Here is a 13,395-nt window from a genome sequence, read left to right as displayed (position 1 = left end):
CCATTTTGAAAGGATCTGAACTCTTTTCTTGTATCTTGAAAATGAACATTTTCCTGTTTCTTTTCTTGGTTGTTTATGACTTTAGGGTTGGTCAGAAGGTCATCTAGATGTATTAGATTGTTCTTCCAGTTACCAAGATGTATCATGTTATGGTACTTTACCCAGAGATTCTCCTCGCAGAAGTAAAGATGCTGGTGGTAAGATTTTTATTGTGTTTAGTTTTAATTGGGTCAATATATGAAATTATTAATATACACACACACATATTCATTCATATATATATATATATATATATATATGCAGGTTTTGGTGTCTTCGGGTGTCTTCCCGTGTAAGAGTCGGGGTGTCTGTGCGACGTTTCGACGAGGTCTCACTCGTCATCTTCAGGCTGGTGCTTTCGGCTTCTTGTTACTGGAACAGAGCAGAGTCTGGTGTTTGAGTTCCTATAAATACTGTTGAGGGGTGTGGTGTATAGCCTCCAACGTTCTGGGCAGAGAGGAAGTTCCTAGATTAGTGTGCCTTTTCTTCTTTTGTTCCTTAATTACTTGAGGGATATCTTGGGTGATTTCATGAGTGATATTCTGAATACCACTGGGTGGGTCATTAAGTGTAGATTAGTTGCTAAAGCTTTCGTGTCTTGACCTCTTGAGCTTGTGAAGAGTTTTTCTGAGAAGATGGCTGTGCTGCATTTAGTTGTGCTCTGGCTTGGCTTCGTGTATAGGGGCGAGCTGTGGTTTTGTGCCTTGTGCCAGCCAGATCTGTGTAGGGATTGCAGGGGGGTGCAGCATCCGGAGGTGCCACTATAGTTTGGCTACTGGATGGAGTCTGTAATATGTCTGTGGAGAGGGTCTGGGTCTGGGTTTGGGTCTGGTGTGGTTGATTGGTGACGGCGTTCTGTGTGCCTCTGGTTCTGGTGTCGGTTTTTGTGGGGAGGGCTAATTTCCAGATGTCTGGCAGGCGGGACGTGTCGTCACGCTTGTTCATGTTGTGAGGGTGTTTCTCTATCTCGATGGCTTCCATGATTATTCTCTTGTGGTGATGTTCCATGTTAAAGAGCAATTTGGAATCTGCAAAATTAATTTCGTGTCCTGTTTCTTTCATGTGTTGGAAAAGAGAGGAAGTTTTTTCTTCTTTTTTGACGGCATTCTTGTGTTCTGCGATACGTACATTTATTCGTCTGTTTGTTTGTCCAATGTACGTGGCTGGGCAGACTTTGCAGGGTATTTCATAGACCCCTTGGTTTTCCAGCTGGATTTTGTCTTTTGGGTTTCTGAGGATATTGGCTATCAGTGAAGAAATCCAGCTAAGAATCATCCCCAGAGAAAAATCATCCAGATGCCCCAAACTCTACGGTCTCCCCAAGATACACAAAGAAGGAACACCACTCAGACCAATAGTCAGCTCCATAGGCTCACCTCTACAAAATCTCGCTAAATTTCTCGCTAAGCAACTTCAGCCCTATGCAGAATCCATCGCTTCACACGTTACTAACTCCTTCCAGTTCATAGAAACAATAAAGAAACAATACCTACATCCCGATGACCTACTTGTGAGCTTCGATGTTGTATCTCTCTTCACTCAAGTGCCCATTAATGAAGCCTTGACAGCCATTCAAAACAAATACAACCCCCCCAAATACATCCTGGACCTGACCAACCACTGCCTAACCAACACGTACTTCATCCACAATGGACAAAGATACAAACAGATAGAAGGAGCACCTATGGGATCACCCCTCTCACCGGTCATCGCAAATTTGTACATGGAACACTTTGAAACCAATGCTTTAGACAAGTCAGAACACAAACCCAAACTTTGGCTCAGATATGTTGACGACACCTTTGTAATTTGGCCACACGGGAAAGAAAAACTAGATAGCTTCCTCACACATCTCAACAGCCTACACCCCAAAATACAATTCACTATGGAAATAGAAGACAACAACCAACTCCCCTTTCTTGACGTCCTAATCTACAAAAAACCTGATGGCTCCCTAGGACACACTATCTACCGGAAAAAAACACACACCAACCGCTACTTACATGCACAATCACACCACCACCCTGCACAAATAAACTCCGTAGCCAAGACTCTCATCTCCAGAACCAAACGCCTGGCTGACAAAGACCACTTGACAACTGAGTTACAGAATCTCTCAAATGTGTTAATCGCCAATGGATACCAGAAAAACAGGGTTACGAAGCTAATCCAAAAAGAAACACCCCCCAAAAACCAAGACACAGAAGAAAACAATGGCATGGCCCTCCTTCCTTATATCAAGGGCACTACAGACAAAATCAGCAAAATCCTCCATAAACACAATATCAAAACAGCCTTCTGCACCAACCAAAAAATAGCCAATATCCTCAGAAACCCAAAAGACAAAATCCAGCTGGAAAACCAAGGGGTCTATGAAATACCCTGCAAAGTCTGCCCAGCCACGTACATTGGACAAACAAACAGACGAATAAATGCACGTATCGCAGAACACAAGAATGCCGTCAAAAAAGAAGAAAAAACTTCCTCTCTTTTCCAACACATGAAAGAAACAGGACACGAAATTAATTTTGCAGATTCCAAATTGCTCTTTAACATGGAACATCACCACAAGAGAATAATCATGGAAGCCATCGAGATAGAGAAACACCCTCACAACATGAACAAGCGTGACGACACGTCCCGCCTGCCAGACATCTGGAAATTAGCCCTCCCCACAAAAACCGACACCAGAACCAGAGGCACACAGAACGCCGTCACCAATCAACCACACCAGACCCAAACCCAGACCCAGACCCTCTCCACAGACATATTACAGACTCCATCCAGTAGCCAAACTATAGTGGCACCTCCGGATGCTGCACCCCCCTGCAATCCCTACACAGATCTGGCTGGCACAAGGCACAAAACCACAGCTCGCCCCTATACACGAAGCCAAGCCAGAGCACAACTAAATGCAGCACAGCCATCTTCTCAGAAAAACTCTTCACAAGCTCAAGAGGTCAAGACACGAAAGCTTTAGCAACTAATCTACACTTAATGACCCACCCAGTGGTATTCAGAATATCACTCATGAAATCACCCAAGATATCCCTCAAGTAATTAAGGAACAAAAGAAGAAAAGGCACACTAATCTAGGAACTTCCTCTCTGCCCAGAACGTTGGAGGCTATACACCACACCCCTCAACAGTATTTATAGGAACTCAAACACCAGACTCTGCTCTGTTCCAGTAACAAGAAGCCGAAAGCACCAGCCTGAAGATGACGAGTGAGACCTCGTCGAAACGTCGCACAGACACCCCGACTCTTACACGGGAAGACACCCGAAGACACCAAAACCTGCATTCCTGTACCCGTGAAAATCTACGAAAGCAAACATACATATATATATATATATATATATATATATATATATATATATATATATATATATATATATATATATATTTGCTTTCGTAGATTTTCACGGGTACAGGAATGCAGGTTTTGGTGTCTTCGGGTGTCTTCCCGTGCACAGACACCCCGACTCTTACACGGGAAGACACCCGAAGACACCAAAACCTGCATATATATATATATATATATATATATATAGCAGTGATGCAAAGGGTATTTCCCTCTGTTCTACTGTCTTTAAATTCTTGTGGTAAATGTGTATGTATAAAGGCAGCATTCAGTCCTAACCGATACAGTGTTTTAATTTGCTAGCAAAGGCTATTTCTCCCATGATGATGAAGGTTAGCTTGTGGTGCTTTGGTGCTGCAAGGGCCGAAAACAACTATCCCAGCACCCTTTAAGAAGGTTCTGAAGTAAAAATGGGATGTGCCTCTCCAGGCCAAGCACTTAGGATCATATACCAATACGTTTTATCTCCTAGAACAAGCATTATTATTTTATATAGTAGAATAAATGCACATAGTGCTTTATGTAGTGATATGAGCAGTGATATGTTTAGAGAAGCTTTTAATATACGTGCATTGCAAAATATTTTAATATTTTGTTAGAAGCTGCCCAGAGTGGCTGGGGAAGCCCAGCCAGATAGGCGGGGTATTAAAAATTATTATTATTATTATTATTATTATTATTATTATTATTATTATTATTAGACAGTTTCTCCCCTGAGGAGTTTACAAAAGCAGAGGAAAGAGAAGTAGGAAAAGAAAATGTGCATATGCATATTCATGACAGCATAAAGGAAGAGGAGGGAGATTTAGTGATAAGAAGGAAAGAAAAAAATTATATTGGAAGCTGCCCAGAGTGGCTGGGGCAATCAAGTCAGATGGTCAGGGTACAATTATTATTATTATTACCAATATTACTGTTGCTATTATTATAAAGAATAACTGCTTAGGGAACAAGTGATTAAAATTTGGTTTTAGTACTAATGTAGCTTTGTGACATACTTTGTTTTAAACTGCCAAATTACATATCAGTTGTCACCTTATGTTGACAGGTACATTATCATTTTCTCTTGGGTTATATTAACCAGCAGCTGCACTGAAATTCTAGTGATGCTACAAGTCATATGTAAATAATTACCACTATGTACTTCCACAAAGGGACGTGGGTGGCGCTGTGGGTTAAATCACAGAGCCTAGGACTTGCCGATCAGAAGGTCGGCGGTTCGAATCCCCGCGATGAGGTGAGCTCCCGTTGCTTGGTCCCAGCTCCTGCCAACCTAGCAGTTCGAAAGGACGTCAAAGTTCAAGTAGATAAATAGGTAGGAAGGTAAATGGCGTTTCCGTGCGCTGCTCTGGTTTGCCAGAAGCGGCTTTGTCATGCTGGCCACATGACCCGGAAGCTGTACGTTGGCTCTCTCGGCCAGTAAAGCAAGATGAGCGCCGCAACCCCAGAGTCAGTCACGACTGGACCAAATGGTCAGGGGTCCCTTTACCTTTACCTTACTTCTACGAAAGAATGGCAGACTTTTCCTTTTGAGACATCCACAGCTCATATTTAGTTCTCTTTGAAGTATGTTATGAATTGCAGACAAGCTTTTTGCTAAACTTCGTTTAAGCAAAACCTTCTTGATGCAAAAGGAGGGAGTTGTAGGTGATAAAGTATGTTTACTTTACAAATAGCAGAGAGCATGCTTTGAGACATGCTGGACTGGTTTGCATATAGCTTGAGCAAACCTCTCAAACAGTGTGAGAGATGGCACTGTGGCTACAGGAGGAGGGGAAATCAGCAAAAGTTGCCATGCCCCCACCCTGTCACTTAATTAAAAGCCTTTTTCCATGGTGATAAAGTCTGGATCCAACCCTCTCTGTTACTCCACTGTTATTTTGTTGTACAAACAACATTTACCATGAATGGTAAGCAGGGAAATGAACATATTTCATAACATAGCACAAATGAGGATCTAATATGCTCACCATCATGGTTATTTCCTGTGGTGCTTTATATCACTTTCTTTTTCATTTTTTACTTATTTTTGCAGTTGATGTTAGAATAACTAACCTATTTGTGTGTGTGTGTTTATTTTCATTATCCAAGGTTATGTATCAGAGAATCCTCATGCATCTACCGTCAGCCCATTTAAAGCATTTTCTCCACAGCCACCCAAGTTTTTCAAACCTTTAATGCCAGTAAAAGAAGAACATAAAAAGATCTCCTTTGAAAGTCGGCCTCTACTTAGTAAAGAGGTAGGTAGTTAAGAACTATTATAGTTTCTTAATCTTGATTAATTTATGTGCAAGTAGCTATTGTCTTTGCCAGTAAATAACTTGCAGCTTGCATTTGTGATATGGAGAATTTGGAATCCTACATTAAAATTCAGCAATTCCTTTTCTCTGTACTGGAATGATAATCCTATTTCAGTTTTGTCTCCTTTTGTTCAGCATGGAGTGTGTTTCTGCTTAATCATTGTCTGTGTAAAACAGCTGTCCTGAATTGTCAATTTCTTTTATTAGGCTATAGCACCATTTTAGGAAACGGTGTCATGTTTTCCACAACTGAAGACAAATGTGGTGTTGCATGGATTTCTGTAATTAAGCTATTTAACCTCCTTGCCTGAGTTGTTTTAAAAACGTGTCCTCCTGTCTTACTAACATGCATGGGTTTGTAAATACCTTATTTGTGTGATGTTTTGTGTGTCTTAACCTTTGCAGAGCATGCCATCATCTCAGGTACATAGCACTGGTTGTGTTGTGCCCTCAGGAAGTAATGCCAGTAGCATGCCGGTAGAACACAATAGCATACATGAGGAAAATATTGTAAGTTTTGCATTGGTTTCTGTCATAATGCCTGGTGGTGGTTTAAGGCCCTCTCATGGGATGTAATTTTTGCTATACTGTATAGTGAAGAAAACAAGATGTGCATACAATGTGCATGTTGGCTTTTAAATATGTGGCAAAATGCATAATTGGTTACAATTATTTTAAATTGATCATTCATATATTTTGAAATGATCATTCATATATAAGTTTTCAAGGGAAAAGGTAGAACTTTGTAGGGGTTATTCACTGGTAAATTCAGAATGTCAGCATTCATGAACTTTCCAGTACTTCCACATGTTTAATTTGTAGATTGGTTTAGACTGAAAAATGTAAATGTTGAAGTGTACAGCAAAGCAGACTTGCCATTCATTTTCATATATTTGAAATGTCCACCTTTCTTGGCTTCCTCACATAGACAATCAACTTTATAAAATAAAGTGTTGTATACCTAGCGTTGACACTGAAGTGGATATACTGCAGTCTTGGGTTTAGGCCTGGTTTGGGGACTGAATAAACTTTGGTTGCACTGATGGATGACCTTTACTAAGAGGTAGATGGAATTGGGACCCTGTTACTCATGGTATCCTCCACGATAAACTGTGTGGAGTGGGTATTAGAGGCACTGTATTACAGTGGTTCCACACCTACCTGCATAGCTGAGTCCAGAGAATAACATTGGGGGAGTGTTCTTTATCCCCTGGGGTTCTGACATCTATATGAAGTGGTTGGGTGTGGTCGTTAGGAGTTTTGGAGCAGTACATTGATGATATGCAGCTCTATTTATCCATAACATCTGAATCTGGAGAGATTGTGCAAGCCCTGGACCAGAGACTGGATGCAGGCTAATAAATTGTGTTGAAATTTTGTGAAGATTGAGGCTCTTTGAATAGGTGGTTCTCGTTTCCAAATGATAAGCCAGTTGCCTCTTCTGATTGGGGTTATGCTCCCTCTAAACATCAAGAGGTGCTCTAGGATACATCTTTGTCATTGAAGGCTAAAACATTTGCACTGGCTGCCTATATGCTAGCAGCCCAGGTTCAAAGCCCTTGTGATGATATGAAAGCTGTGAACAGGTTGGGTCCAAGATAATTTAACTACGTTGGTAGTTAATCCTCACGACCATCACAAAAGGCATTTTTATACCACTCATAGTCAAAGTGCTTACTTATTCTGATGCTAAAGGTAAAGGTAAAGGTACCCCTGCCCGAACGGGCCAGTCTTGACAGACTCTGGGGTTTGTGCGCCCATCTCACATCTATTGGCCGGGGGCCAGCGCTGTCCGGAGACACTTCCGGGTCACGTGGCCAGCGTGACAACGCTGCTCTGGCAAGCCAGAGCCGCACACGGAACGCCGTTTACCTTCCCGCTGGTAAGCGGTACCTATTTATCTACTTGCCCCCGGGGGTGCTTTCGAACTGCTAGGTTGGCAGGCGCTGGGACCGAGCAGCGGGAGCGCACCCCGCCGCGGGGATTCGAACCGCCGACCTTTCGATCGGCAAGCCCTAGGCGCTGAGGCTTTAACCCACAGCGCCACCCGCGTCCCTCCCTATTCTGATGCTACCTGACAGCAATTTATGGCCAATCTTGGCTTCTGGAAGCAGATAAGCTTGCAGTTACCTGGCAAGATTCTTAGAGATCAGATCTCTGCCTAGAATGGTATGTAGTGAAGATAGGCCAGAAAGTTTGAAGTTAAGCATAAAAGGAGATGAGCCGGAATCAGAAAAGATAAATAAAAAAAATCATTTGAGAGGTTTTGGGTGGTGGGAGCAAGGAAAAAAATATATCTTGAGGTGTACATTTAGCTGTTGAAAGCACAGGAGAACCTTCAGCCCAGGGGGGAGAAGTGTGGAGGGAGATTTAGGGAACAATTGTGTGCCTGGGTGTGCTTTATCTTCTAAGTTTCCTCTTTTTCCATTGCAGCCTTTATTGGCTTGGCTTGGCTTGGCTTGCCAATTGACCTGAAGACCCCATAGACAGGCCTGCTTTCATATCTTTAACATCTATACAATGTGAGAAATCAGCCAGGATGATTGTAGGGCATGGGAATCAATATGACTCGCTTCTAATGACACCCAGTGAACCAGTTGTTGCAGGCAAAGAAGCAGCCAGAAAAGTTGGCAACCCTGTAAATTACACAGGAGCCTGGTTAGGGAAAAAAGTTGGTAACCCTTAGTTCTAACCTTATTTCACTTAATAAATTAGCCACTTAATAGGCACGAACAGTTGTAAATGAATTATTGCCCTTATAAATGGTGTTATTTTATATCTCTCTTTCTTTCTGGGGTTTTTGATTTCAAGTTTGCCTGATGAGGGTACACGGATGGCACTGTGGTCTAAACCACTGAGGCTCTTGGGCTTGCCGATGAGAAGGTCGGCAGTTTGAATCCCCATGACGGGGTGAGCTCCCGTTGCTCAGTCCCATCTCCTGCCAACCTAGCAGTTCGAAAGCGCACACAAAAAAGTGCAAGTAGATAAATAGGTATCGCTCTGGCGGGAAGGTAAACGGTGTTTCCGTGTGTTGCTCTGGTTTCACCAGAAGCGGCTTAGTTATGCTGGCCATATGACCCAGAAAAACGCCGGCTCCCTCGGCCTGTAAAGTGAGATGAGTGCTGCAACCCCAGAGTCGTCTGTGACTGGACTTAACTGTCAGGGGTCCTTTACCTTTACCTTTACCTTTTTCCTGATGAGAGAGTTGTAGCATAGCCTTCTCAAAATGTAATCATATTTAATTAACAAACGTTCTGTAGTTATTCCAGTTTCACCACTACCTTGGAGCTAGATGGCTATAGGTGTCAGTGCAGTGGACCTAGGTCCCAGATTTGTCTGAGCAGATACATGAAGCTGCTATTATCCTTTTATGTTATGCTTTGTTTGTAGACAGCTAAGTGAACTTGATTATGGTATCTATAAACAGCAATGCATTCTGGTTTACTGCACAGCATAATTCATTTCTATACAAAGAATGTACAGAGAAAGCATTGAGAGGATTTTCCACTTCACTAGTGGAATATTATATTTAAAATTATCTAAGTTTCTTTTGGTATAAAAACATCAGTTACATTCACTGTTAAAATTACAATTATTTTCATATGTCAACAAACAGTTTTCTTCAAGGTATAGAAACCATATAGACTGCAGAGTAGTTACTTATTGTCGTGTTCACCTGATACTGCCCAAACCTAATTTTCCCCTGGCTTTTATGTTTTCTCTGAAAGGATCCTTCAGTGTAGAAAAAGGTTGCAAGAAATTTTCACTTTTCAAGGACATTGACTGGACATAGTGTGCTGACTGTTGATTACTGAGCTAGTGGAGGATAAGCAAGAAGATTCTGAAATGATTAGACCATGTTGGACTAGTTAAAAATGTCTAATGAATGGTGAGCCCTATCTTACAAATTACTCAATCTATGTCATAGAAATCAATTTTTAGTGGGTAAAACTTCATTCAAGTTCTAACCAGTATACCTCAAATGACTTTTCAGTATTGGCACTGTTCCACAAATTGGATCATATCATTATATTCAGACTTTATGTCCTGCCCATGTAGTGCTAAAAATGTTGCTGTGCAACTTTAGATTGATATATCAGTGAGAACAACTTAATGTCTCACCAGAGTGGTGCATGCTCTAGTTATCTCTCACTTGGACTACTGCAGTGCGCTCTGTGTGGAGCTACCTTTGAAGGTGACTCAGAAACCACAACTAATCCAGAATGCAGCAGCTAGACTGGTGACTGGGAGCAGCCGCTGAGACCACATACCATTGGTCTTGAAAGACCTACATTGGCTCCCAGTACGTTTCAAATGCAATTCAGAGTGTTGGTGCTGACCTTTAAAGCCCTAAATGGCCTCGGTCCAGTATACCTGAAGGAGTGTCTCCACCCCGATCGTTGTGCCTGGACACTGAGGTCCAGTGCTGAGGGCCTTCTGGCGGTTCCCTTGCTGCGAGAAGCCAAGTTACAGGGAACCAGGCTGAGGGCTTTCTCGGTAGTGGCACGCGCCCTGTGGAACGCCCTCCCACCACATGTCAAAGAGAAAAACAACTACTAGACTTTTAGAAGACATCTGAAGGCAGCCCTATTTAGGGAAGCTTTTAATGTTTAATAGACTATTGTATTTTAATATTTTGCTGGAAGCCACTCAGAGTGGCTGGGGAAACCCAGCCAGATGGGCCGGGTATAAATAATAAATTATAATTTTATAATTATTATTACTATGTGAATTATGCTAAAACAAGTATTTTTGCCTTTGGAAAATATATCTCTCACCATAAATGGCCACTTGATAGTGAAGCCATTGAATAAATCTTTACTGTTAACTATTTGGGACCACTGTCTCAGAAACAAGTAATTGGATACATGCCATTTAATCTCTACTAAGCATAAAGCTTTGAGAGCACTGCATGCTGTTTTTGGTTATGCAGAAGTCCCCTCCCAGCTGTTTTACTGAACTGAGATTTGGAAATTAACAGAAATGGAACATCTAGAAATTTCACAGAATGAATTTCTAAGATCTACACTTAGAACACTACATGGTACTCCAGTAGTTTGTATTACTGCAGAAGTTGGGTTAATGACCACAAAGTTCCTCACTCTCATGCTGCTTGTATATTATTACAAGTAGTTTAGAATAAATTGTGATACACTATTGCAAAAATTATTCTTGGCGCAAAGCAGACGCAAATGCAACAACAGTTGACTAGCTCACTGTGTGCAAATAATGTCACATCAACCCCTATGATACCAAGAACTAATATTTAGCTTGCCATGACCACCCCCCTCCAATTATCAAAACTAAATTAAGGGTGTATTTCTATAATAAAGTTAGCAAAACACCCCACTCTTCTATTTTTTTTTATATCTTTGATTATATATAGCATGCTTTTGAAGGTTATTTTCTATGATTTCACACATTTTGTCCTGTATGTGGTTGGTTCCAAATCATGCATACTCTGTCTTGAGAAATTATATCAGAAGTATCCTTTCAGAGCAATTGCTGTTTGTGAAATGCAGCTTGTTGAGGTTTCTCAATATGTACTTCATTTTGTTATTTATACTAAACACAAGAGGAAATTCCTATAACCATTTTCAGATAGCCTGGCCAGTTCTGATGATTTAGCTGGAAAAAACCCATCAACAACTGATAGAATTAGGTTACACTTAAGAGCTGCTAGAGTTGCTGTTACACAGAAATGGACAACATAATTTACTAAAACAAATTCTACAAAGTGAAAATGTGTGATATATGTAAAGATTTGGGCTTTGATCCTAACATCAATTCCATGGATGGAATGGAGTTCCTTTTCACAAAGTGGGTTTTTTCTAAGCCCTGAAAATTGTTCCTGAGGCTTAGGGGATTCTCCCAATCAGCATAGCATATGAAACAGGGGACTGCAGTAGGAAGCGGGTGGCATGACCATTTGGTTAAATGGAAGTGCCTTCTGCTTGTACACTATACCTTTTGGATGCAAATTCTAGAGTGCCTCTATATAGGTTGCTTGTTTTTACTTTGGGTGTATTTTTATAGGATCACCACCTTCTGTCTACTTGCAATGAGGATGAAGTCTTGTATAACCTACTTTGATTAAAGAACAAATATTTGATTAGTATATATTATTTGCAATACAGAAATCTTAGGAAGCTTTATTTAATCCCATTATACTCTCACAAAAATCCTGGCTAGCACACAGGTGTGTAGTGCTTATCAGCAATAAGAATTTTCAGCTCATCTGCATTACCATTACGAACTAGTTGGCTAGTCTAGGTCAGGCTTCCTCAATCTCGGCCCTCCAGATGTTTTGAGACTACAATTCCCATCATCCCTGTCCTGCTAGCTAGGGATCATGGGAGTTGTAGGCCAAAAACATCTGGAGGGCCGAGGTTGAGGAAGCCTGGTCTAGATACTCATAATTTTAAAGTGTAGAAGAAGCTTCGCAATGAGCAGATAGGTGAGAGAAAGAAGTATATCCTAGGAAATTCAAACAAAGGTAACACATAGAGTGGTATTAAACTAAGTAATTGCATGAGCAGAATGATTTCCATTTGCATAATGGAACTCTGAAATCTCCAAAGGATTGGGGAAACTCATAGAACATATTTAGGTGGGGGTGGAAAGGGTGGGGGAATTCCTTGCACTAATGGAACCAGTGACTTAGCACTACTTTGAATTCCACCCATAGATAGATAGCAATTTTAGCTAGATAATAGAAATTGTATACACAAATATTATAAAAGTTACATGCATTACTCGAAGTAGTACAGAAAGAGCAGAAGCATTCCACTGCATACTTGAATGGGCAGGACATCATCTGTTAATGAGAGCTGATTACTTGTTCTGCATTGCTAGAAAACTAAAAAACTAGAGCGACTATTTATGCTGCTGCTTTAAATTGCACATAACGTCAGCAGTATCCAATCCAGATAACTCTATTGTACTAGCTATTGGCCATGACAAATACTTCAGCAGTATAGACTTTGGACTCATTTCATTGCTTTAAAAGCAAAGCAATGCAGACCAATAGTTCCGTGGAAAGATGCATGTTTTTCCTAGTGCCTGGTAGATTTCTCATAAGCTCCACTGTTTCAACTATGCCAGTATTACCTATTGTTTAACACCTTGTCTATGAACACATAGTCCCGGACTAGTTTAATAGACTACTCCTATACTACCTTCCCTTCTTGTATCAAAGATTTAAAATCCACATGCATCTTATGATAAATGCAGAAAGATGTTTGGTTCTAAATATTGTGTATATGGCAGTATGGTGATTAGGATGTAAAACCGGGGTGTGCAGATGAATCAGACTTTTACAAAATATTTTGTAGCCTGCTTCACCACAGTTGGAATCCTGACAGAAATTTGCTGTAATCATTACACATGGCAGGAATTTTAATAAAGCTCATTTAATCATTATCTTATTCAATTTAACACAGCTGTGCAGGTGGCTAAAAATGGAGTTGCACAAAAACAAATTATTTGTATTGTATAAGAAAAAATAACTGGCACTACAATCTATACACGGCCAGTGAAACAATATTTGTATTGGACCAACAAGTGAGACCTGAATTAGGATCAGACATCGTTGCTTAAAATGTAGGGATTGAACTCCTTGATGATGGGGTATCTAGTAGGAATGGGGTATCTAGTACCACTAGCCCAAAATAGCTTTAGACTATTTTTTTC

The 13,395-nt window shown here is 40.9% G+C and overlaps 1 protein-coding gene across 6 annotated transcripts in view; it reads left to right on the top strand.

Annotated features, from left to right (window-relative positions):
* KIF13A (kinesin family member 13A) overlaps positions 1–13,395 on the top strand; it is a 73,688-nt gene that overhangs the window by 55,198 nt on the left and 5,095 nt on the right. For 3 of the 6 annotated variants that reach the window (XM_082234934.1, XM_082234933.1, XM_082234935.1), the window contains 3 exons: positions 86–197; positions 5,495–5,643; positions 6,109–6,213. In XM_082234934.1, coding sequence (XP_082091060.1) covers positions 86–197; positions 5,495–5,643; positions 6,109–6,213 — 366 coding nt within the window. The remainder of the gene's footprint in view (positions 1–85; positions 198–5,494; positions 5,644–6,108; positions 6,214–13,395) is intronic. The other 3 variants (XM_082234937.1, XM_082234938.1, XM_082234936.1) reach the window with 1 other exon arrangement.

The sequence above is a fragment of the Podarcis vaucheri genome, assembly GCF_965113315.1.
Source record: "Podarcis vaucheri genome assembly, chromosome: 8".
NCBI lineage: Eukaryota > Metazoa > Chordata > Lepidosauria > Squamata > Lacertidae > Podarcis > Podarcis vaucheri.
Note: the sequence above shows the minus strand (reverse complement) of the source record. Positions and strands in the feature narration are given on the sequence as shown.